The sequence below is a fragment of the Micromys minutus genome, assembly GCF_963924665.1.
Source record: "Micromys minutus genome assembly, chromosome: 33".
Taxonomy (NCBI): domain Eukaryota; kingdom Metazoa; phylum Chordata; class Mammalia; order Rodentia; family Muridae; genus Micromys; species Micromys minutus.
Window position 1 is genome coordinate 21,057,755 of NC_137968.1, and position 25,224 is coordinate 21,082,978.

Below are 25,224 nucleotides of genomic sequence, written 5' to 3' on the forward strand. Positions count from 1 at the left end.
GGCAGCTCTCTAAACACAGTGTTCTTGGGCACTGTGAAGGTTATCCTTGTATTTATTCAAGGCTGACTTCTCTGCCCCCATATCTTGGTGCAACCCAGACATGGCATCGTAATGCTTATTCTAAGAACATCCCATCTCAAGTTTGTATAGGCATTACTCCCCACTGATTCTCAGACTTGTCCACAAAAGCTGATCAGCAGAAGAGGGAATAGGGCTGAGCTTCCACCAGCCAGGGATGGGGAGAGAAGAGGGAATTCACCATGAGAAAGGGGTCCAGAGAGTCATCACAGAAAAACACCTGAAGCCCAGAGAGCCAGACCAGTACTAAAATGTAAATACCTTAGAGATTTTGGCTGGGAGGTAGCCAGACTAATTTAGAGGATTAGAACAGATTAATGGCGGTCCAGGTATTGTGCGGTAAAGCTTGATTAAATAAATATGAGAGACTCAGTCTCATTCATTTGGGAACTATCCAGGGTTAGAGAAAAACTGCCACTTTTAGAAATACATTTACATTTAGTGCTCCATGTGGGGTGCCAACTAATGGAATATTTATTTTTCTTGGGGGATTAATACACCTCCTTTTACTCCTTAATTTCTACTGGTGTTTCTACCCCACATCTTGTTTGTACATTCCTGAGTAAACAACACAGAAACACTGAATTGTATTAAGAAGCTGTTGGCACTGAGCTGGGCAGGTTCTGGGCTATACTAATCCCTCCACCTGTTAAAACCCACAGAAATGTCAGTCACTTGCCAATTTGATGTCTCCTGGGGTGCTACTGCTCCATCAGACTGTCCTCAGGGTACACTTTTCTCAGCCACATGCTCCTGGTCCATCCTGCTCTCTCCAGTCTCCTTTCTCCTTCTCCCCCAAGATCTCTCTTGAGATCCCTCACTCGATTCTAGGCCCATCTTTCTCTCTCTGCTACCCAATCGCAGGCTCTACCCTTTCATTAACCACTAGCTTTACATTGGGGAGCAAGCTTTACACAAGGACCAGTGCTCATGGATGAACTCATCTGGACAGCAACCAGATCTTGGGGTTCAGAGTTTAGTATTTGTATACATAGCAACAGACTAATCCCCAACATACCTCCTTATGAGTTGTTGGTCAGGGAGGCTCCAGAAGTTTCCAGTACAATATAGGTTCTTGCCATTCTTTCTGGCTGCCCTGGAGAACTGGTTGATAAGACCCTATGGCTGAAGACATTGCATACATTGAGTATAAGATACAGAGAAATCAAACTAGAGTCCTCCTTGATAGCTAGCTAGCTTTCAGAATATCAGAAGACACAATGTAAGCTGAGGGGAGTGGCCTTCCCCAGCCAAAACCCTACAAACTTCAACAGCAACCAGCGAGTAAGATGTGCCCACTAGTTCAATTATGGTAGAACTGTTATGAGGGCAACCAAGCACTCTTGATGGTTTTGAGGCCCATCCCACAAGAAGGAATCCATGCCTGGCACTATAAACACAGCTTAGAAGTCATGGCTGAAGTTTTACACACTGGTGAAAACTTATCACTGTTGTTTAGCTGACCTGACACAGTATCAAGCTGCTTCCTAAAAACTTTATAATAAAAGGCAGCAAATAGATGAGAGTTGCTCAAGACACTATGTTACAGTCAAGGGTTTGTCTCTCAACAGGACATCCAAGGCGAAGAAAGAGGACGGATGCTAAGGACTGCCACACAGGGAGTTCTATGAGACTGTGTGGGCAGGACAGAGCCGCTGCCACCACAACCTCACTGCAGCAGCCGCTGCCAGCCATGGGCCTACACCGGACGGGGCTTGTCAAGAGTCAACTACCGACTGAGAAGGGACCCACATGACCCTACTTTCCCTGCTGAAACCTTGAGCAACTGATGCATTCTGGGGGAGTGCAGACATTGTCTTCAACTGGATACCCTGATGAGTTCATCATGCTCCTGTGATTAACAGCAAATCTATAAACAAGTAGCCCCAGTTACACGCTGGGTCACAAAACCAAACACCATGAATGTGTAAAAGGGAATTGTAGGGGGCTGGTAATAGATGTGGAAGAGAGATGAAAGAAGTTGACAGTGATCCGAATGTAATATATGGACACATATATGTGAAATTATCAAAAGAACACATTTAATAATAAAAAAAAAAGGAAGTTGGTTTAGACATTGGTCCCCAAAGCCAACTGAATCTTAGAATCACCAAGAACTTTAAAGCGTGTTGGAAGGGTATGACAACATAATCACTGCCCTCCAACCTCATCAGGAGGCAGAACGGAAACCAGTCTTAAAATATTCTTAATGGAATATAGGTGAGCACCGACATAGGCGTCAGGACAGATAGGAACAAACATAACAACTGATTTGGGAAAAGGAAAACACCTGAGCAAGTGCCCTGTTGTCACCCCAATCCCAATTCCAAAGCCACTCTGGAAAGCAAGTAAATTCCAGCAAGCATGCTTGTCCAGGCCCAGCTTCTCAGACACCACCTGTGAAAAGTCCAAAGAGACCTGTACTTTTCCCCAAGGGTTAGCAGGTTTCATTATCCAGTATTGTCACTACTGAAAACGTAAAATGGCAAGGGACTGCACATATAATTAGCAAGGAAGACACCGGCAGCTGCAATACTGCCTATTATTAGCTATTCAAAAGGTAGCTCAACTACCGTGAGATGGGCAATGTCCTGCCTTTCCAAACCAACAGGATCTTTCCTTCTTATTGTTCCATTATTTCTCTACTAAGAGAAAGGTGCACAGCCCTGCTTCCTGATGTTGACCTATCTTGAGATAAACGCATCACAAGGCCAGGAAGCCATACTCAAATTGCTCACCTTTAAAATGAAAACTCAACATGTGTGCTCTAGTCTGGTGTTCTTACCCAAGGAAGGGTTTATCAAATTCCAGAGTTCTGAAACTCATACTCATGGGTGAAAGCTATAGTAATGCTATAAAGCACAGCACCATCAGCTATGACTCCTAACCTAAAATTTGGTAACACCCTGCTTCATTAAATAAAAACCAAGCCAAATGTGGTAACATGTACCTAACTCCAGAACCCGAAAGGCTGAGGCCAGAAGATTCCAAGTTCGTAGACAGTCTAGGCTATAGACAATACACGCAGGATTGTCACAGCGACCCTGTGAGGGTATCATTCTCTCACACACACACACACTCACACACACTCTCTCTCTCTCTCATACAAAAAGGCCTGCTGTCCTACTAGTCAAAAATTACTGGAGATCACATAAAACTGATCTAGTGAAGACAATGACAGTAACTGCATCATGTAACACACCACAGCAGAGGTACGGAAACTTAACACAGCCAGCCTTCGAGTCACACATTTTAATTTACAATATTTACCAGTAAAAAGGATTAGTTACAAAAAGGAAAGCTGTCTGTACAAAATAAGGATTTTTTCACATTCATAGAGAACCCACTGTGAATTCTTACCTTGTGAAGTCAATACTCAAACAGCTCACTTTGGTAAAACTATCCTGGAAGGACTAGTAATCTAGGCAAGATAATAAAATTATCAGCTTCCTAATCATGTCCAGGAGGAAGAATTTTATGAACATTTGCCTTGTACAGAAAAGGTCTCCACACTTGAGGACCCTTAGACAAGCCAGTGCCCTCAGGAGGCAGCCTGGTACCAGGACACAAAATAATCTCTTGCTCGCTCAGCTGGTCGTCCTTTCTGAATCTGAGCCTCCACCTTGCACAGGGAGTACACATACATTGCCATAGGGAGATCGGCTTGTGGAATCTTACACAATTTTACCACAGCATCAGGTCAGCAAGAGACCCAGGAGGTTTAAGATCAGCCTCTCTCCACCCAAAAGTTTATATTATATAAATTAAATATGGAGAGGCACACAAACTTATGAGAAAGGCGGAGCTCTTCTTCCAACTCCCACTTCCGAATATAAAACATGTCACAGTTTTAATAAGCAGAGAAAGACAAGTCACACCGTTAGGGTACATTTCCTCAAAGGAAAACCCAGAGTATCAAAAACCTCAGACATCACAGCCAGCAGTCTGATTTCAGAATGAAAACAAAGTAACTATATGAAGCACTAGAGCCTTCAGAAAACTTTATTTAGTGATAAGCTGAGCTCTGCTGGCAAAAGCCCACCTATAAACAGGGAGCAGGTCTGACTCACAAAGTGTATACATGCACGACCCAAGATAATAAAGACCTTTGAACGCAAATGGTCCTAAAGCTATTGGAACCTCTGATTATGAGTGACTCATTCAGATGGGCCTCTATTAGCCTTAAAAACGGATCGACACGCATCGGAAGAGCTGTACTTCCCTAGCCATTAACACAAACACAAGAGCAGAAAAGGCATGGGTCAAAAAACAATGAATGAAAAATGTAGAGTCTGACAGTCTCTTCTCCACCAACTCAGTGAACACACACCCACAATGAAGATGGAACGGAGTCAGTGCCCCGAAGCTGGCCTCCAGGGACATGTGATCTGGAACACAACTGCTCTGGGTACACAAAGCCAGTTCACCCCACGGAAGAAACACAAGGGGATCACATTTAAACCCATCCTCTGTGTTAGGAGCAACTCCACTGTGGTCTTGATCCCTTGACTCAGAGGGAGAAAAGTGCCTAGCAACCAGCCCTGAACCTCGTTACTCCCAGTCTGGGCGCTCACTGACTCAGAGGTGCCTTTCTGTATGAATGGCGGCCCTGCTGACAAGCTCATGCAGGCTCCACAGCAGAGAAAGTTCTTCCTCTGCTGCTCCAACCTTCTCCCTGCAGTTACGGTCCTGCCAGTAATGGCCAAGGATGACATGTCAACCAGCTCTTTGTAACCAAGCTTTGGCAAAAGTCAGTAAGTAAGTGTGTCAAAGGCAAAGCCCTTCTGTGGACAACTCAAGCTGCAACTCTGGGGACTTGTGTGTGAGAGGAAAGGGTCCTTTGACAGGGTTTGGTTAATCAACCTCTTTTGCCCAGCTCATTATTCAGATGGAAGGGGAGGAAGAGAAGACGCCAGAAAATGAGTCAGTTTGGAATCTGCACTGCTGGTATTTGTTCTTCATAGCAGTAAGGACTTGAATGAGAATCATGGAACTTGAGGAATACTTGTATTTTCCTTCAGGATTTAAAAATGTGTCTTGTACCAAAAGACTACATTCAGTGTGGGTCAGGTCCAAGAGCAGCAGCAAGAGCTCGGCCATTAAGCGTGCCCAGCACTGGGAGGAGACTGTCATCTGCTTGGCATGGCTGGTGAGCAGGCTGGGGCTGCTCCTCACTGGTCTCCAAGTCGGAAGCCCTGGCCCCAGTTGTGTCTCCCGCCTCCGCCATTCTGATCAGCAGCTCGTCTCACGCTCGCCGGGGGCACACCAAACCCTGAGACCCCTCCTCTCCTACTGGGTAGCCAGCGGTACCTGGAGCAGAGAAGAAAGGAACAAAGAGAACCAAGTCACTTGCATGCCATCTCCAGTCATTTGGAACATCTCCTTCTCCTGGATGTTCCAGGACATTTGTCACAGTGAAAGAGGCCAGGGACACTGTCTTCCTTAGTTTTCTTTTCAGCACTTGCTACAATGCCCTGGCCACAGATGGCACTTGCTTTTCATGGTTTTTAACTTTATCAAGCTTTCAGTTAAATTCACACTCTCCACATTTTTCCCACTGATTATAAAAGTAATTCATGGAGGAAGAGATTCAGGAGACAAGATGGAGGCAGATGTGAATGTTTCTCTCGGCGCATCTCTAGCGTAATGAGGTTGTTATTATTATTTATAAGGGTTTCTATGAGTCTATTTATATCATACAGATGGGCAGTTTATATCTTTGTCCAGTGGTTGTAAGCTTATTGTATAGAGAGTTTGTAGATTGAGAAGTTAACATATAAACCTGTTTGGTAAGTTAAAAAAAAAAAAAGTAATTCACGCAGAGCAATATGGAAGCAAACAGGTTATACGCACAGCCCAACAAGCAGAAAGCACCAACGGCTTCTTGGCCTGTCAGCATACGGGTCAGACTGGATCAAAGAATTCAAAATAACTCGCTTTCAGAGGACAAACTCACAAGCAGCAGGTCGGAGCCCGCAGAGACATGCAGGCCACAAAGCTTGCTTTCTGGAAGCTGTGAGTGTATGTTTAGTTTACCTGCCTTCCAACTGCATCCTTCCCATCCCAGACAGATTAACACCACAGCCCAAAAAAGGTCCAATGATGTCTCACCTTACAAATTAATAAACCAGGCATCGCAGGACAGCTAACAAAACTTCAACCCAGTCTGTGTTCTCAGTAACATTTCCCAACTCTTCTCCCTAAATTGACAATGGCTTCTAAGGTTCTAAAGTTTAAATTTCTGCTGGAAGGCAGAGAGTACAAACTGATGCCCTGGTTAAGCCCTTTGTACCCAGAATAAGTCATGATAAATGACTTTTCACATCGACAGCCAATAACACAGCCTAAAGCTAGAGCAACTTACTGTCCAAGGAGCACCTGTGCTATAGCATGTTTAAAATTTCATTGGATTGTCACAGCAACCTTGGAGGGTATCCCTCTCCCTCTCCCCCTCCCTCTCTCTCATGTGCGTGCTCGATCATACGCACGCACGCGTGCGCGTGCGCGCGTGCGCGCGCGCGCGCACACACACACACACACACACCTACCCCTTTCTTTTCCTTTCTGGCTGCTCTGGAGTAGAATCTAAAACCTCAGGAGTGCTAGGCAAGTATTCTACACTGAGCTCACAGCCCCTTCTTGTAAATTTTTCTTGCAACAAGGTCCCACTAAGTTGCCCAGGCTGGCCCTGAGCTGCACAACCTCTGGCCTCTTCCTCCCAAGTATCTAAAGTTAGAGACATGTCACAGTTCCCAGCAATCAAGCTTATTAAATCAACAAGAAAACAGAAGCAGAACCAAGTGAAGTTCTTCTGAAGGAAGCATCGGTGCCCATGCCCAGGCACCCTGGCTCCAGGCCAGCACCTGCCCCCCCGCCCCGTCACATGCTACAGTCAGCACCACCGCTGTAACATCAGTTAGTAGCTGGTGTCAATCTGTGACATTTTTAATACCTGTATCCTCCTTCCCCCAAAAAAGAAAAAAGACCCTGTTTTAAACAGGAAATTAACTGTTGGAAAGAACTGTAGAAAGGATACAGCTGTTTTTTAAATGGAATGCAGAATATGCGTCATCTTAGAAATCTATAAGTCAACTCCTCTCTCTTCAAGGAGGCTGAGGTGGGATGACAAATCCCCCAAAAATGTCTCTACAAAAAATAAAAACTAAAAATAAAATAGTTTTATCATTAAATCAAAGTGTCATTTCCAGGTGCCAAACTGTCAACATCTACGGCATCCTGGACAGTAATACTCTTCTGAAACACATAATAAAACACAGCACTTGAAAAAGGCACTGGGGCTGTCTCCTCCACTGCATACTCAAGACAATATAGACACAGCTTCGTAGCTTAAGCTCAGAGTGAAATTAAATGCTAGTAATTAGAATAAAAAGACACCCAATTATACATAATCAACAAAAATTTATGGTAATTCCAAAGCAGTTACTGCTTTTGCAAGGAGCTACATTTTACCATCTGATCTTTATGCAAAATTTAAAAGAAGGGCATCCACCAACAGAGAAAGCTCAAGTGGAAGGCGGGCGCCAGTGTGCTGTCGTAATTTTACCATTGAAATATTTTACACTTTGTCCACAATTCAAAAATATCTGTAAGCTGTTAAGTCAGAAAAATAGCCATTTAAGGTAAAGTAGCTGTTGGCTACTCCCCAGAGTGCAGACTTTTTTAAGCTGATGCATCTGCCAACCTACTTGATAAACCTAGAACAAAAATCCAAACCTGCTGCTATTGTGCCGTTTGGTAATTAGAAAACAGACTGGCTATTTGTTTTTCAGCCTGAAAGCAACCCGAGGCACAAAGGAGAAACAATTTTTTAAAATCTCTTAAAAACAAACAAACAAGCCACTGAATTTTTCTGATTATAGTTAGCAATCAAATGTCTTCTACAAACACACTCTAACTTGCAGAGTTGCGGTAGAGGGGCACTACTAAAGTGCTTCTGCCTCACCTACTTCTTGAAAAAAAAAAAAGAGAGAGAACTGCAAACATTAAAGTAACATCTTGATTCAAAGGTCCCATCCTTTAAACTCTTAGGTGTGAGTGATAATATCACATCCCTCATGAGGTTAGGTGTGACTGTTGTCAGGCAGGCTGGGCACCGTATGGAGATTTGACTGGTCCCAATCTCAAGCCTTTGGCTTCACTGATAGAATGGCCACGCTACTTACATGCTCCAGTGTTTGAGTGTGTCTTCTCAGCCAGCAGCCCTCCCCGAGACCTTAGGCACAGAGCTTTTATTAACCCAGAACACAGCACTGTGCTGTTAACCTGCAACCCACCATTATGCTCCCAACAATGAACCTTGCTTTATCCAGTCCTGTGAGACAGCGACAGCCTTTCAACTCAGACTTACGAACCAAAGGTTGGAGGTTTTAATCAGTAACTTCACCAGCATCAAAAGCAGGACACAAAGGGGATGGCATACCCAGAAGTTACTGCCCCAGCCTCTTCTACCTAATTAACTCTAAAAACAGAAAACAACCAAGCACCTACTTCCAATGAGTTGGAACTACTACACAAATCTCAAGTCTCTTGTAACTTTAAACAATCTACAAACGTTCTAGTCTCTAACATTCACTATATGAAACCAGGTTTAAACCAGGAAGGGTGGGGGCAGACCTGTGGTTCCAGAACTTTGGAGACTGAGGCAGAAGGATGGAGAGTTTGGGGTTAACCTGAACTATATGGCAGGGACCCTGTCCCTAAAACAAAAACAAATAAAAGCACATTTTAAAAAATGCAAATTATAAGCTAACTTACTCTGCCAATATTATGGGTGAAACCAATGTTTCACGAAAAAAATGTAGTCTTGTCCTTTATGACACCTGTCCCCCGGCCTCCTCTTGGCACTCTCAAGTAACATCAAATAACTCAGCCTGCTCAGCATAGGTGGCCTTTGTGATGGCTTAACCCTGGCTTCCTGACTGTTACCACGGTAAGAACTTTATTGGCCAACATTTCTCCCTTAGAGAGGGCAGTGAAGTGTCTCCTCATGAAAACACAGGACAGCACAATGTTTTAATAAGAGAGGAGAAAAAAACTTACAAAAACTGAGGTGTGGACAGAAAATTCCTTCCTCCCAAGTCCATTGGGTATCTGAACATCAGGAAGAAATAAAGATGTCCGACGAGGTTTCCAATGAGCTCATTGATCACCCTGCAAAGAAAGTCAAATCAGTGCAAAGACATCCAGGCAACAAAGTAAGCTGCAGCTGTAACCAGGAGCACGGGAAAGACCCGCTTTCGCTGTGGCTGTAGCCATCACAGTCCCAGGGAGTCAGCGGCAACTCCACAGTGGGCCCTTTTACAGCGTGAGTGACAGAGGTGTTCTGAGAGGGGACTCGGGCCTGAAGAACTAACGAGGCCCACAGCTTCCAGGCCCCACAGCACGTCTCAGAAGGTGGGGTAGGAACAAAGAGAGTTGGTTCTGAGTTCTGTAAAACAGACAATAAGCAGACTACCAAGAAGAGCATGGAGGGAGGGAGGGAGGACCAAGCACGGCTCCTTCACTTCTGGAGCTGCTAGCTGCACGTCCTCCCATCTTCACCCACGTGACTCTTGCGCCTGCGCACACGAGCGCCTGCGCTCTCCACACCCTGCCCTTGTGGGGCTGAATCAAAAACCAGTCTGAAAAGGTGCTAAGCTCCACACCATCCTTCTCTTCAGTGCACCCGCTCCTTCTGGAAATACACAGGAGCAGTAAGGACCATACAGGCAAATACATCACCTATATGAAGGGTTAGTGCTTCTGCAATCTACTAACTTCTGAAAATAATTGCTAAGTAAGAAATGAGAGCTCTTAGTATCTCTAGCTTGTGTTTTGTCTTGGGTTCGTTTTATTCGACATAGGATCTAGCTATGTAGTCCTGGCTGACCCACCTGCCTCTGTTTCCCAAGCGCTGCAATTAGAGGTGTGTGCCACCGTATCAGGCAGAGAAAAGCTCTTCTCATTGTTAAAGATGTTTTTAAAAATGATTTGTAACTGTTGTGTATGCCTATGTGTGTGCACAACATGGGCACAAGTCCCAAGGAGGCTGGGTATACCAGACACCCCTGGAGCTAAGCAGTTGTGTGCTGCCCAACATGGGTGCCCTCTGCACCTGCTCTTAACCACGGTGCTATCTCTCCAGACACATCCTTCTACATGGTCTCTCTCTGAACTTAAGGCTGGACACATGAAAAGTTTTCCTGCATCTCAATACCAACGACAGACCAAGGGAGGAGAAATCTGACCCTGCTTAACAAAGTTCCTCTCATCCGAGAATCTCCACTTCTATGGCAGTAAGCCATTTCCTAGACATTCTGGGGGGGGGGGGGGGGGGGGCTTAAAACAAGCAGCAATTTTATGAATAAGCTCCTAAGACAAATCAAGGAAATTAGTTCTGTATTTGCTCAGTGTAAAGGCTGAATCCAGGCACACACGTATTCAAACAGATAGGTCTAGAAACACAAGGTATTTAGTGACAAGCTAACAAAATGGGAGCTATCCAATGTCAAGGGTGCCTAAGCCCTGCAGTGCAACCAATCATATCCAAAATCTTTCTCTCTAAGGCTCTAACATAGCAACACTCGGTCTTTTAAGGTTTTTAAAGGCTGAAGAAAGGACGATAAAAATGAACTAAGTTTCCCAAGGATTAGTTTCCAGATAAATAAATCTAACATTACTTACGAGCCTCCAATAATATAGTTGAATCCGAGGATAACCCAAGGTAAATAACAGGCCTAGGAAAGAGGACATAGATGTGAAGAGCCTGAAGACACACGGCACCAGGGGAACTGAAAATGGGGAAGGAAATAGTAACCAGAGATTTATAGAAATCACCAGTCACTACAAAATTTCCCAAATCTAATACCAACCCCAATGAACATACACCTTCCTTTCTAAAACTATACTCATTTGTATACTTGTAACTTCAAGGAGAGAGTCCTGCTGAGTTAATATTAACAAAGAAACAAGTATCTTATGGATGACAGAAAAAACGCCCCAAACAGAACCACTGCAAGACTCCAAGCAGAGTGTTACAAATAATTAACTTGAATTTTATCTAACATTGTATATGAATGTCTTGAACTAACAGTCTCCCAACAGGATATTAGGTTTCCAGATCTGACACCATAGAACTAAGGCTGAATGAACTTCAAGGGAACTTTAGAAAGTAGTAAAAGGAAGCTTATAAACAGCCATAAGTCTAAATGAGGTAAGTACTAGCCCACACAGACTAGACAAGTCTAACTCCAGGCAGGAGACTCAAGCAATATTCAGTTCTGTAATGAACAGGACATTACAGGTAGTAAACTGTAAGCTCAGAGAGCATCTGAGGGTGCTATTCTAGGCACAATATGTAGCACCAAACAGAGAGTGCAAGAGTGACAAGTAGAAACCAGCAGGATTCCTGAATGTTGTCTCTGTAATCCCTCCTGTGTGTGTTCATGTTCTCCCCCCTCCCTCCCTTTCTCTCTCATGCACACACACATACACACACACACACACACACAATATATCACTGAGAGACCTATCCCTGAAGCGGTTCAGAGGGTTTGGAAGTAACAACAGCAAGGGATGCTGGGATAACTAGGAGCAGGACTGAGGATGGGGAGGAAGACACCCGCCTATGGTACACTACTCTGCAGTGACCCCTTCTGGAAGTGTCAGAAGGTACACATCTGAGCTCAGGAGAGATTAATCACAGACAAAAGCTGAGCTGTGTTTCTGAGATAAAATACCTTAAATCGTGTTCCAAACCAAAATGATACAATCAGGTCTCTGTTCAGCTGGGCCCAGACGTAAAGAACTGACATGATCAGAGGAATCATCAGCAACTGCAAATGAAGTCAAGATGGGAAACTCAGCTCCAGAAGCACTTGACTCGGTTTAGTGTGAACTGTCTACCCTACCCACCTCCAAAAATCTCCCACCTCCAAAAATCTGCAAAGGATTACTTATCATACAATAAATGCCATAAAAATCTATAATCAACACATAAAGTCAGAAACATCAGTTCAAGCCATTATTTGAAAAAAAAAAAACATTTTTCCCTTAAGCATCTAATCTGTTTTCAATGAACACGTAACCCCACACATGCCCAGGAATACAGCATAACCATTACTCTAAGCATTCAAGCATAAGCCAGAAATGAACAAGAAAGACAATGGCTTAAATAATGCCTACAAGAGCCTCAAAGGCTTAGCTAACAATAGGTTCTCATCCTATGTATTCAATGTAATCCCAACTTCTGAAACAAACAGAAGAGCAAACAATTGAAAGCCTTACCTGCATATCCATTGCTAAGCCAGTGATCTTGGTTTGTGAAGTTAAAGATCATACGTAGAAAGTATTCTATAGATACCAAGGCTGAGCTGCTCCAAAGGAAAACACTTTCTAGCCATCATATTACATACGATATGGGAACATACAAAAGTTCTGATAACTGCATAAATATTTTATCAGCCTGTACAGTCAGTCAGTAGAGCAGGGACATGGAAACGTACAACCCACCACCATGGAGTACAGATCTGCATTGATGTACAGGTCTGTGCATCTGAAACAGACACTCATACTCAGGAACAGCCTTTTCTTTTATTCCATTCTCTTAAAAGAGGGTATCTGGCTCTTGGCCAACTTTAAATATCAGTCAGGTTCAACTGTTTGCTTATCAACTGTACCTCACACAGGTAGATTATGCCCAGGGTGGGGTGCCTTATGGACTAAATTATTATTTAGGAACAAAAGATGGTCAGCAACGAAGTCATAAAATAATGCTGGCTGTAAATTAATTTTCTGGTAAGAACCAAAGATATAAAAAGCTGTCTTGTGGCATGGAGTCTCTCTGTTTCAGTCAACAAACTGTCACCCCAGAGAACAGAGAGAACTGGGCTCAAGGAGACAGCAATAAAACTCCTCTGAATATGGAGAAAAATCCCAGAGACAATAGTAAGAGGAGGCATCCCCCAAACGTAGGATTTACCCTAGCTTCAAACACAGAATCTGATATTCTTATTGTTAACTATAGTTTTTAAAAGGTATAAGACTGATTGAAATATTTTTATAGAATACTATTTCCCAAAACCGTAAAAGGGAGGTAGGGAGTTCACTTATGGCCCAAAGCAGCCCTGAAGGATACAACTATGCAGATCCAGTTAAAGAGAAGCATGAATAAATAGTCTGCTGGCCTCCCATCAAAAGCTCCTAGAAACAAACACAAACAACAGGCTTTAGAACTGGGGAAGAAAGTAGCCTCTACGAAGAAAAACACTTGGAAAAATTAAACCGAAAACATTTAACATCACTTCTTTAAAGAAAAGTGTGATCTTTAGGACATATGAGAACCACTCTGGACAACTGTATGCCTTTCTTCATAATACACAGTTAAATAGGATGATATGGAAGATTCTACCTTCCTGCAGTAATGCTCCCAGCTGCAAGAGTCACAGTGGCCAGAAATGGATTAAACCAAGTACCCATCAACATCATCTATATTATTTGACAATAATGAGGAATGAATTACATCTACATGTTATATAAAAGAACCTTAAAAACATGACATTAAGTAAAAGAAACAGTCACAAAAGATCATATATGGTATTACAATTATTACAAGAAATTACTAGTGCAGGCAACTCTAAAGAGCAGAAAAGAAACTAATAGTTTCCTAAGCTTGCATGGAAGATGGACTAAAGGAAATGGGCAATACTATCAGATATAGACTTTTAGAGGCAAAGAAATGCTATAAACATATTATGATAATGGCTGTCCAATTGTACACACATTACTAACTGAACTGTACACTTTAAACTCAAATGAGGAAGCTAGATGGAATATGGACCATCCTCCACTGGACCCATAGTCGGTGGGAGCTAAGAGCATCCCTGTACACTAAAGCCTACAAATAGCCACAATCCTTAGATACAATATTACAACATTTGCATAGAACCTACATATTCTGACATAGGTAAGACAGGTCACATTACCGATGGTCCCTTTAACAATATAAATTGTATGCAAGCAGTTGCTACAATGTGTTGTTTAGGAAGTAATGACAAGAGGAAAAACTGTACAAATTCAGAAGGCGTATTTCCCAAATATTATCAATTTTTCAGGCATTTGACTCCGGACACAGAACCCACAGATAAAGAGGGCAACTTTTTATCTCAAAGAGATAAATGTTTCAAAAATGCCTCTCAGCTGCACATTTCAAAAGTGCTCTGACTGGAAAGAAAGGGAAGCAACTTCTAAGAATGAAAGCAAACAAAACCACATAAGTCTAACATGCAGGTTTTCTTCTCTGTGTCTCATACACAAATATTACAGAGCAGCTTGCGTTATCTGACCAAGTTCATAAAGTGGGTAGATGGACTGAAGAACACAAATAAACAAGAGTGGAAGGTGGTCACAGAACCCGTTATATCAGATCTAGTTTCCACATCACAAAGTATCCTTAAGGCCTGACTTCAGAGCTATGCTGGGTACTGACGAATGAGACAGAATTATATGTGACATTCCGCTTCAAATAACCAAGGCAAGGGCATTTGATACAAACAAAGTAGGACTGTGATGGGGACAACAGTGGGACGGAGATTCACACTGACACATACTACAAACATGAGTGATTTGTGATGGGGACAACAGTGGGACGGAGATTTACACTGACACATACTACAAACAGGACTCAGCACTGACAAAGCTAACACTGAGTGAAAGGAGCTGGTCACAAACTGACATTAAACATGGCCCACACGGGCAATCCACACAGAAAATAGACTGGCAATGCTAGGAGCTGGGGCAGGAGTGCTTTGGGTCTACTGAAGAGGTGCTGATGAAAACACTGAAATTAAACTGCTGGGATGGTTACAAATCCTTAAAAACCACTGAATCACAGGCTCACAGAGGGTTAAAATGTGATATGAGATCAATTTTTCTCAATAGGAAGAAAAAGGTTCACTGACCTTTTTCTCTAAGAAGACCTTGTATGTATTTAAATTTTTCATAGTAAAAGCTTCCCTAACTTGTCACGGATCACCCACACTTCACTCAGAATGTACTGCACTGGTGTTTAAAATAAGAGCGACTCCAACAACTTAATAAACCAGAAGAGCAGAATACTCTTACTACTCTTCTCAGCTCGACTCAGCAGTACCAGCAAGAACTGGACAAGGGAGAGTGAACCCCAAAGGTTCTGGGAGGCAGGACAGCCTGGTGTGCTTCAGGAAAGCTCGGTGTGGTGGTGAGGCCTCGCACATTTATTTGTGTGGAAGGGGGGTGGTGTGTGCACTGGGCATGAGGATAGCTTGCTGGGAGTCAGTTGTGCACTTCCACCCTATGTAAAGGCTTCAGGAAATCAAATTCAGGTTGTCAACCTTGGTGGCGACAGCTGGGAGACTGAGACATAATTTTCAAGTACTCGAGCAGACTCTTAAGGACAATTCAGAAACCTGACCTAAGTAAGAGCCAGCAGTTTTATAGAATCTCTGAAGTCAGCCAACCTTTGCAAATCACACTCAAAAAAGTGAATCTATATTTTGACTAGGGTATCAATTTACTGGTTCCTTGTATAAGCAACTCAAACTAGCATATAAGGTATTGTAGAAATAATTCAGCAAGACACTTTTAAAACACTGTATTACTTCTCTATTATGTCTAACAAGATGTTGTATCTGAAAAACTACCACGGTACAGATCCTGCCTTGAAGTTGTTTTCTACATGTATAGACCCACTGGATATGTGTGCGTGCATGTGCACCTGCACATATGTGCCCTGGAGTATGTGTGAAGGTCCGAGGTCACAATCAGTATCTTCTACTGTTCACCACCTTATGTTTTAGCAAGGCCTCTGACTGAAACTGGACCTCAGCGACTGACTCCTCTAGGTGGGGAGAGCCCCCAGAATCCTTGGGGGTCTTGGTCTCCAGGAACCGAACTGCTTATGTGTATCACTGAAGAGATCCGGACTGGATCCTCACTCTTGAACTTCCCTCACTGAGCCACCATCTCCAGCCGTCTCCTCTGTGAAGGAGGCCAAGCTCTCAAGTGCCTTGTACTCTGTCTGAGACACGCATACATTCTGGCATGGTCTCACTCTAGCAGGACGAGAGCAAGAGTAAGGTGAGAGCGCAGCCCAGTCATTCAGGAGATGGGAAGACGTGCAAAATTTTCATAAGATGTTATTTTCTTCTATAACAAATTACAACTCATGGTGGTGTGGTTAAACACTCAACCAGGCTGGGTGTGGTAGCGCATATCTTTAATCCCAGCATTCAGGAGGTAGGGGCAGGTGTATCTCTGAGTTGGAGGTAAACTGGGTATAGCCAAGGACAGATGAGACCCTGCCTCCAACAAACAAATACAAATACAAAAACAAAAAACAAAACTCACAGTCTACTAGCGTAATACAGTCATGACCCAGCGAGCACGCAAGAACTATCAATGCATGTTTCTTTATATGTTAATGACCCTCAAAATCCAAGTCAATGTAGTTAGAATGAATTAGTAAATTAGAATGGAACAACACTTGAATAATGACAAGTACCTTACCTGCTTCAAGCCGTGTAGAATACTGATATAAGAAATATAAATTGACCAAATAAAGAAATCCAGTTCCTGGACCCACGGGGAAATAGAAGGTAGCAGTGAACGGCCTCCATACCTGAACAGATCAAAACAAACAGCTGTCAGTTTCTCTGAACTTATTTTAACCAAACAAAATCACACTATGCAAAGCATTCTTCCAATGAGGGCTAAAGTGACATCACCACAGTATGAGGAAAGAGAGTAGTTCCTGCTGCCTTATATAACACCAATTCACACATCAATAAAATAACAGGACATCAAAATAATCAGTGAATACCTTTAAACAAGTTAACAATCAATACTATGCAAATTTATGGCCAGTCTTGCCTGAGATCAGGCTTACAGACAGTCCTAAGGCAAAAGTAGCATTCTCAAACACTAGAGGCTCCCTGGCTCTGTTTCCCAAGTGCTGAAATCTAAGATCTGCAACACCATGCCTTGCCTTTGTTTTTAGGGTCTCAAAGCCCAGGCTTTCCTGGAACATTCGATCGGCCTGCCTGACTCAGCCTGCTGAGTGCTGAAATAGCACAGGCATGCCTGCATGCACAGCCCGTTTCTGTTTCCTTGACTGTTCTGCCATTATTCCTCCTTCTCACCACGCTTTAAATCGCAGTTTTATGTCTTCGTTGCCTTGACAAAATATTTCTATTGGCTTCACAGTATTTCTTTATGTGGATAGCCAAACTTCATTTAAACTGTTATGCCATGATGAATATTCTCGTATATTCTCTACAAACACACACACACACACACACACACACACACACACACACACACACACACGGAATAAATGCCTGGGAATCAATCTGTTAGATCAACAGACATATGCACTTATTTTGGTAGATATTGCCAAATGTCTACAGAAATGTTTAATTAATTTATACTTCCTCCTAAAATATAGATGATTGCCATCTTTCTACAGATATTCACCCCAAAGAATATTTACAGCCACTAACCTGAGAACTAACTTTTATTTGCGTTGAGAAAGCTGAGCATCTTTCTTCACTGAAAAGGCTTTAGCATATCCACTGCCCTGAAAGATCTGCATCTCTGTATGTATTGCAGAAATTTTCTTGTTGCAAGTTATTTTCTCTTCTGTCATTAGACTTACCTTTTAGAGGACTTTCGCTGCATTTTACACAGCAATATCTATTTCATAGTATATTTATTCCAAAATGCACTGATTTTATAGGACTTTTGCTGTGTATTCAGCACAAAAGTTTAACACACAGGCAAATGTACCCATCACTATCATGCTTGCAAAGTCTTCTTTAAGATTTTTTCCCCCAAGGATAGAAACGCATTCAATTTTAAAGCCTACTTTTAAATTTTAAATGATTTAGAGTGAATGCCTATACTAAGTTATTTTAATTTCTAGTGTCACAAATATATCTTCATATCTAAGGAAAGAAACGTTCTTCCTCCTCTTTCTTTCTAAACCCTTTTCCTGGCTAGTCTTGATATTATTGTAAAGTCAGATCCAACATCTCTCCTTTTAGTCCCTGTGACACTCTTGTCTAACCTTCATGGTTTTCTACAGAGCTTTCTCTTTTTCCTTTCATAACCTGGCAACATTTGAAAATTGAACCTCTTGGCTTTCCCCAACACAACACACACACACACACACACACACAGTATCTTCTTTCACTCCTTTCACTGTCATTACTCACACTGGCTTATATCTCACAACATTATTCAACAATAAAGTGACGGCCCCAGACCCTGAAGAACAGAATAATGCTGACCTGTGACCTGAGAGCTGTGTCTTATGACACAGTGCCACATGCCAGGCACGAAAAGCATGGCTGCATCAATCATGGGAAGACTGTCAAAATGAGCAAGAGCTGGCACAAGGAAGGGAAAATACACACTTGGCACAAAGCCCCCATGAACGGCAAGAGCACAGTAAACAGAAGAGGGCTGCTAACGATCTGGGGCTGCTAGAAAGAAAGACAACAGTCACAGGCCCTGCCAGACAGAGCTGCCAAGCCCATTCTCCACGGACAGAGATGAACGCCTCAGAGCTCGGCGCTCTGTATAGACCACATGCAACCTTCCAAAGCCCCTGCACTGAAACAGTACAGCAGCAGGTTAAATCGTCTGAGTCACAACTTGACCACAGGAACAGCCCTGGAGTTTCTGTAAAGTTATCATTTCTCAGTCCCAATTTCAAAGTACAAGGGGAGAATCACGCACAGCCCCCATTGATCAATGTGTTTGTTATTTTGTTTTGTTTAGGGAGCTCTGGGGATGGAACCCAGGACTTTAAATATGCTGGGCAAATGCTCTACTAACAATTGAGCTGTATACATGCCGAGACCTTGATTAATGAATTAGTACGGTATTCTATTTACACAAAATGATTCAGAAGGTGGCTTTTATAGATGAGAAAACAGCACTGATAAAGGTGAAGACAGAATTCTGTCCTAGCATGACTCTAGAATTGTAAGACTAAACCTCCTTCTTACAATGTCTGTCACTCAAAAGAGATAGCCATATCTCAACTACTATAAGTTAAATTTCCCAGACTGCTATCCTTGTTATGACCTAAGAACAAACTGAGTAAACCTGTCAGTTCTGACTCCCTGTTTACAGAAGCACCACAATACAGGGCAGAAGCAAGTCCCCAACCTTGGAGTTTTCTAAGTACAGACTTTTGAGATCACTTTTTTCCACTAACCCAGTGACATATGTCCTGGAAGGCCTGCCCTCATCCTGTCTTATACGGCTTAAATGACTGGACTCAGAAAGTGAATTAAATGTGCTGTTTAAACATGTTGTAAAGCATATACGGAGGAGTGCTACTATTACAACCTTTCAGAAAACACCCACTGACCTGGTTTTTAAAATTCACATTTCATCTACTCCAATATTCCTTTAAGTTACTCAATGCCTGATTTTATTAAAAAAAAAAAAAAAAAAAACCCTCAGGCTTTTTTCCCCTGTCTACATTTTCTCTAATGCTGATGACACAATACTATTTTTAGCCACTCTGTGCACCTGTTCTTTAGAAATCAGTGTCTGTCAAAATACCTCACTTCTCTTCCCTGTTCATTAAGCTTACCCTTGAGTTATACTTGCTTTCATTTATCTAAGAGACTTATTATTTTTTATTTAAAATTATAATTTGAAATCACTAGGCACTGGGTTTTTTTAGAAGGATAGAGTGTTTATTTCTGAAATCCCCGACAGCCCCTTCTTTCCTCTATCTGACATTAAATAGGATAAGGGAACAGGAGGCCATGAGTAAAAAGACATTTTCAACTCTGGAAAGCCAAAGGATCAGGGAAAATGGGAAAGGCCAAATAACCTAACCTAACTAGTGAGCCCCAGGTCCCAGTGAGAGCCCTTGTCTCAAAAAACAAGGTTTCCAGCTCCTAAGGAATGTCATTCAAGGTTAATCTCTGGCCTTCACATACTTGTACACTTGTGCATGCACACACATGCAAAACACACACAGACATGCATGCACGTGTGCACACACATATCATGAGTTCCCAATCATGAGAGATGATGGTAGCACCTGTGTGCTGAATGCTGGTGTAAGCAAACCTTGCTACTCCCATGTCAGCCTACAGTTCAAGTTTACTCTCCTCTCAGATATATATAACGCATAACCCAAATACTCTTAAAAACCTGCTAGCTAAGCTTGCAGTCACTGGGTTAATGTGACACTATCTAATTTTGGAAAACAAGCAAGGGAAGCTGAGAGCTCACATCTTTCCATTCTAAGTTAAAGGCCTTTTTGTCTTGTTATCCATTCATTCTTTTTCTTTTATCCTTTTTTTTTCCTGAGATAGGCTATTCTTGAAGCTATTATATTGTAGTCAAGTATGTCCTTGAATTTGTGATCTCCTGCCTCTACCTCTCCAATTCTGGGATTACAGACACAGGCTACCATGCCTGGCTTTATTTAGTATTGGGGATCAAACCCAAGGCTTTGTGAATCCTAAACAAGCACCACACCAACTGAGCCACATCCCAGCGCTCAGTGGCCTTTCTGTTGTTGCTGTTGCTTACTTTTTACTTTCATGGGATGGGGTCTCACTCTGTAGTAAAGCTAGCCTGAAACTTGCTATATACGGGCTTCCCCAACCCTAGAATTATAGGTAGATAACACCAGGACCAGTAAGAAGGGATTCTTTGACAGGGATTAAATAAGAACAATAATTCATGAATTATGCTTTTAATTTCTTATTAAAATCTTATATTATTACTAATAAAAAGTGGTCAATCATTTAAATATTTATTAAGACTATTTATTAGCTATTATACAATTTTCTGTGTGTTATACTTAAGAGAGGTATGAAATAGCTAACATATTTCCTTGATTTGAAGGCACTTATGTTTATGAAATTAGGACTTAGCTCATAATTAATATGATCACTTAATGCAACTTCTACTCTACTCTTTCCCCCTCCCCCACAAAAAAAGCATTAAACTGAGGGTGTGCCCTATGGTCAAGAGTACTATAACTGGGGCTGGAGAGATGGCTCAGTGGTTAGAGCACTGACTGCTCTTCCAGAGGTCCTGAGTTCAAATCACAGAAACCACATGGTGGCTCACAACTATCTGGAATCTGACATCCTCTTCTAGTATGTCTGACAGCTACAGTGTATTCATATAAATAAAATAAATAAATTAAAAAAAAAGAGTCCTGTAACCGATAAGCCAGCACATCATTAAACATCACTGCTTTTAGGTAAAGATATTTTAGGTCAGACATTAATAGCTTGGTTCACAGCACACAACTTGCAAGGGTCTGAGCTAGGCATTGAATTTATGGCACAACTACTCGATTGACATACTTGAAGCCTGCAATCTTTCTATCGTGGATGAATTAACTATTCGATGTCTTATAATCTTCCAGCTCTAGGAGAAAAGGAAAAATCATTTCCTACAGCCAGTTTGGAAGAAATCAATTTTCAAAACACTTTGCTAAACTCTTTGGGGGTAAGGGGTTAGTAAGGAATTTAAGATAACTTAGGCCACTCTTAACTAGGTGAGACAGAAACCAGCTGTACTTGCTCATAAACAAACCAAGCTGGTTGTGGAAACTGAGGTAACCCACATACAGAAACAGCAAAGCACAGCAAAGGGAGTGACACTATTTTGTTTTTTAAAAAGCTCCACGGGAGGCTTATCATCTCAGTGAATAAATACTGAAGCATCAGGAACTGCCATCTTTCTTTAATCAGGGGCCAACAGGAAGACACTCCATCACTGGAACGTGTGTGATAAGGAGAAACTGTGGACAGCCAGGTAGAAAGTCTTAGCCCATTTGCAGTATTTTGTTATCCAAACTAGAGAACTAGCACTTTAAACTTTATAGCTTTAAACCACCACATTACACAGAAGTAAAGTATCGTTACTTCAAATTGTGAGTGCACGAGTCTAAATCAATTATCACACAATTCCTTTAGGCTGACACAGATGGAGTTTCTCGGTTGAGGTATCTCCTGTAGAAACTGTGAAAGCACAGCTTCTGTAGTTTTCCATCTTTGTTGCATTGTTTCTCCTAGGCTTGTTACAGTCTGCATCTGAGGGGCTGATATATCCATACATGAGGTGTGACACAAATGATGTCCTGTTCATTTTTTTAAACATCTGTAGCTTATTAGGAAAGCTTTGATGTTGATTATTCTAGCAATCTGGCTACACAAGTGAGCAAGATTTCACAAGGCTCAAAGAGTCAGTTTTGACCACATTCTCATAAAATGATTTACAGCCCACGCTCCCCATGAAACCCTCCCCATGCACTCACATTACCCAACATGCTACTGGGTACAAGGTTCACAACAGCACTCTGCCAAAATATATTTATTAACGCAATTATTTTATTAGCACATAATCTGTTAACGCAACACTATACATTTCAGAATTTAGAATACAATTTAGAACCATGTTCTTACAACCAACTGCTGCAGGATGTCTCTACTAGGATGCCTGGGAAACACCTCAAGATTTAACACTGGTCAAAGCACACCATTAATCCACACTTCATACCAAACCCAAGCCCATCTAAGCATTCCCACTCTCAGTGTATTCCTATGTCTGAGACCATTACCCAGTACTCCCTAACACGCCAGCTCCACTCCTCCAATGGGCAATCAGCTCTCAGTGTTTTGTTCAGATCCTCCCAGGTTTCACTGGTGCTCTCAAATAAAAGCCGGAAGCAGACTGTTTGCCTAGCATGTGCTGTGCCCTAGGCTTCATCCTTAGTGCTACAAAACTTTATACTGTCAGCCTCTTAGCATGAGCTACAAGGCCCTCTACGATCCACCTGTGCTTTACGGCACAGACCCTGTAACTCCCCATCTTCATCTACCACTTCAGTTGGCTCACTACTCAATACGCAGTCTTCTTTCTATACCTACTTTTTGCCTAGTTTTCCCAGTTTACCCTTCTTTCTTTCTGAAAGGTTAGGTCCAAAGGCCAGATTCAAAGATATTTTCAAGTGTCCTCTTGGATTTTTCAGCAACACTGGTATCTTAAACACTGTCCTTGGCAATGCACCTCCCCGTTTTTTTTCATAGGATCAGGACTTCTGTCCTGTTCACTGTTGTAGACAAGTGCCCAGCACATAACAAGCCCCGATAATTTCTACCAACTCAAGCAATGTATAAGCAGCTGCTATGTGTGCAGCACTCATCTAGGTTCTGGGTGGGAAGTGGACTAACAAACACCAGCAGATGGCATGTAGCAGGAAGAAGGGAAGTGAAACAGTGAAGGAGGAACACTCTCTGATGAACAACAATCTATCAGAGAAGGCCTTCAAAGTAAAATGGCATTTGGGCAGAGATCTGAAAGACACAGATTTAAGTGAATGAACCATGACTTTCTTTTTTGGGAGAGAAAAGCATGTGCAAAGGTCCTGGGGTTGACTTAGGTGCTGCAAGAACAAGCCCTGGCAAGAACTTTACTCATCACGTTTCACAGATACTGGAGGATTCTCAGGAGACTGACAGGACATGCCTTATGTTTTAAGAGGATTGCTCTGGCTGCTCAGTAAGAACAAAGAGAGCAAAGTTGGCATGACAACAGCATGCAATGGAGAAAGTCCTATACTCTGGATATACAGCTGAGGTAGAACCAGCTGTATAGCTGATAGATTCAGGGGTGGAAAAATAAGTCAAGGGGCTGTGCAAGATGTGTTTCTCAGTGGTAGTGCATTTGACTAGCATGTGCTATGCTCTGGGTTTGAGTCAAAGCACTAAACAGTAAAACCAAAAAAGAACTCAGGAATGTCAAAGATGAATGGGAGGTTTGATTGGATGTGTACTGGTCACCAGGTGGTGATATCCACCACTACACTAAAGATACTCATGTATCTGACAGTCTCCCATTCATGTATTTATGCCCCTGTGTGATAAAGATCTAAGTCCAAGGGCACGACTACAGAGGATCCTACAATGGATTCCTAGAACATATCCCAACATTTAGGTCAGGAAAATGAGAAATCAGAAAAGGAGACAAGGAAATAACATCCAGTGGAGAGCAGAAAAAGAAGGCCAAGAAATGTAAGGAAATCCATATCTAATATTGGGATCTGAGCATCCCCTGATTAAATTCTTATATCACAGAATCAATAAAAATAACCTCTAGGAAATTAACATTCTTTGGCTTAGAACAATAATTTTTAGTGTTTTCCTGAATGCTTAAGAAAATTAATATCTCCCGATTCCTAAGTAGTTCACTCATTCACTGATAACATTTAACTGCCATATATCAGGTGATGGGATAGGACCCACAGGAAACACAGATAAATTGATTCTTATTTATCTCTGACCTTAAACCATTGTTTTAGGTCGGAGAGAGAAACTGTCAACACGTAAACAACCCATGCAGAAGTATGTCAAGTAGACACCACTGATTAAGATGGCATCACCACCCACGACGGGGACAGAGAGAGGGAGGAGGACATTAAGGCAGATGGGTCCAATCTGCCAACAGAATGGCAACTTACCTTCTCACTATTTCCTTCAGAGTACGGAAGTCGGGAAGTACAATCTTGCCAGACAGGTATCGTGAGTCACGTCCCAGCAGGCCAATCCGCGACTCTAAATTATCCAAGCCTTAGCACTCGACCCCAGGACCTCCCAGGACTCAAAGGACCCCAGCCTTACACCCCTGGAGTCGGACGCACTACAGATCCCACCAGCCCCAGCGCGCCCCGCAGCCCGGCGAACCCGTTCCGCCGCCGCGGGGACACCTGGGGACTGTAGTCTCCACTGTCTGACACCAGCTACTACCTGGAAGCGATAGAGGAAGGCTTCAGGCCAGAGGAAGAAGTAGGCCGGGCTGATAATACCGAGCTTGCCGATCAAGGGGACCGCGACGGTGGCAGCAAACCAGTAGCGCGTTATGGCCGGGATGCTCCTGAACCAGTCCCCGATGTCCGACATGGTCGCCCGTCTGGTGGCCGGCTGCGCAGCGCCGCGCGTTCTCCCGTGCCCACCCCGCGCTACGCGGCCGGCTGGGCCAGGGAAAGTGGAGGCGCAGCCGCTGTGCAGGAGGCGGAGACCGATGGACGTGGCGCCACCGAATTCGGACGAGCTAGGCAGCGAT

At 42.7% G+C, this 25,224-nt stretch overlaps 1 protein-coding gene across 1 annotated transcript; it reads right to left on the reverse strand.

Moving 5' to 3' along the window:
* Nucleotides 1–3,302: 3,302 nt before the first annotated feature.
* On the reverse strand, nt 3,303–25,224 carry DERL1 (derlin 1). Its single transcript, XM_080909449.1, has 8 exons — nt 24,909–25,224; nt 16,621–16,732; nt 13,214–13,278; nt 12,364–12,390; nt 11,817–11,912; nt 10,762–10,814; nt 9,139–9,249; nt 3,303–5,388 (listed from the first exon to the last, which is right to left on the reverse strand). Exons 1-8 carry the CDS (start codon nt 25,059–25,061, stop codon nt 5,250–5,252), a joined length of 756 nt encoding a protein of 251 aa, XP_080765575.1. The 5' UTR covers nt 25,062–25,224; the 3' UTR covers nt 3,303–5,249.

Bases quoted from the DNA above. Each gene is read 5' to 3' on its own strand.
- DERL1 (XM_080909449.1), bottom strand. From the start codon at position 25,061: ATGTCGGACATCGGGGACTGGTTCAGGAGCATCCCGGCCATAACGCGC. The intron at 12,391-13,213 runs GTATCCTTCAGG...TCACAAACCAAG, and splicing joins TTAACTGGATCTGCATAGTT to ATCACTGGCTTAGCAATGGA. The intron at 11,913-12,363 runs GTAAGGCTTTCA...CTTCATTTGCAG, and splicing joins GCTTAGCAATGGATATGCAG to TTGCTGATGATTCCTCTGAT.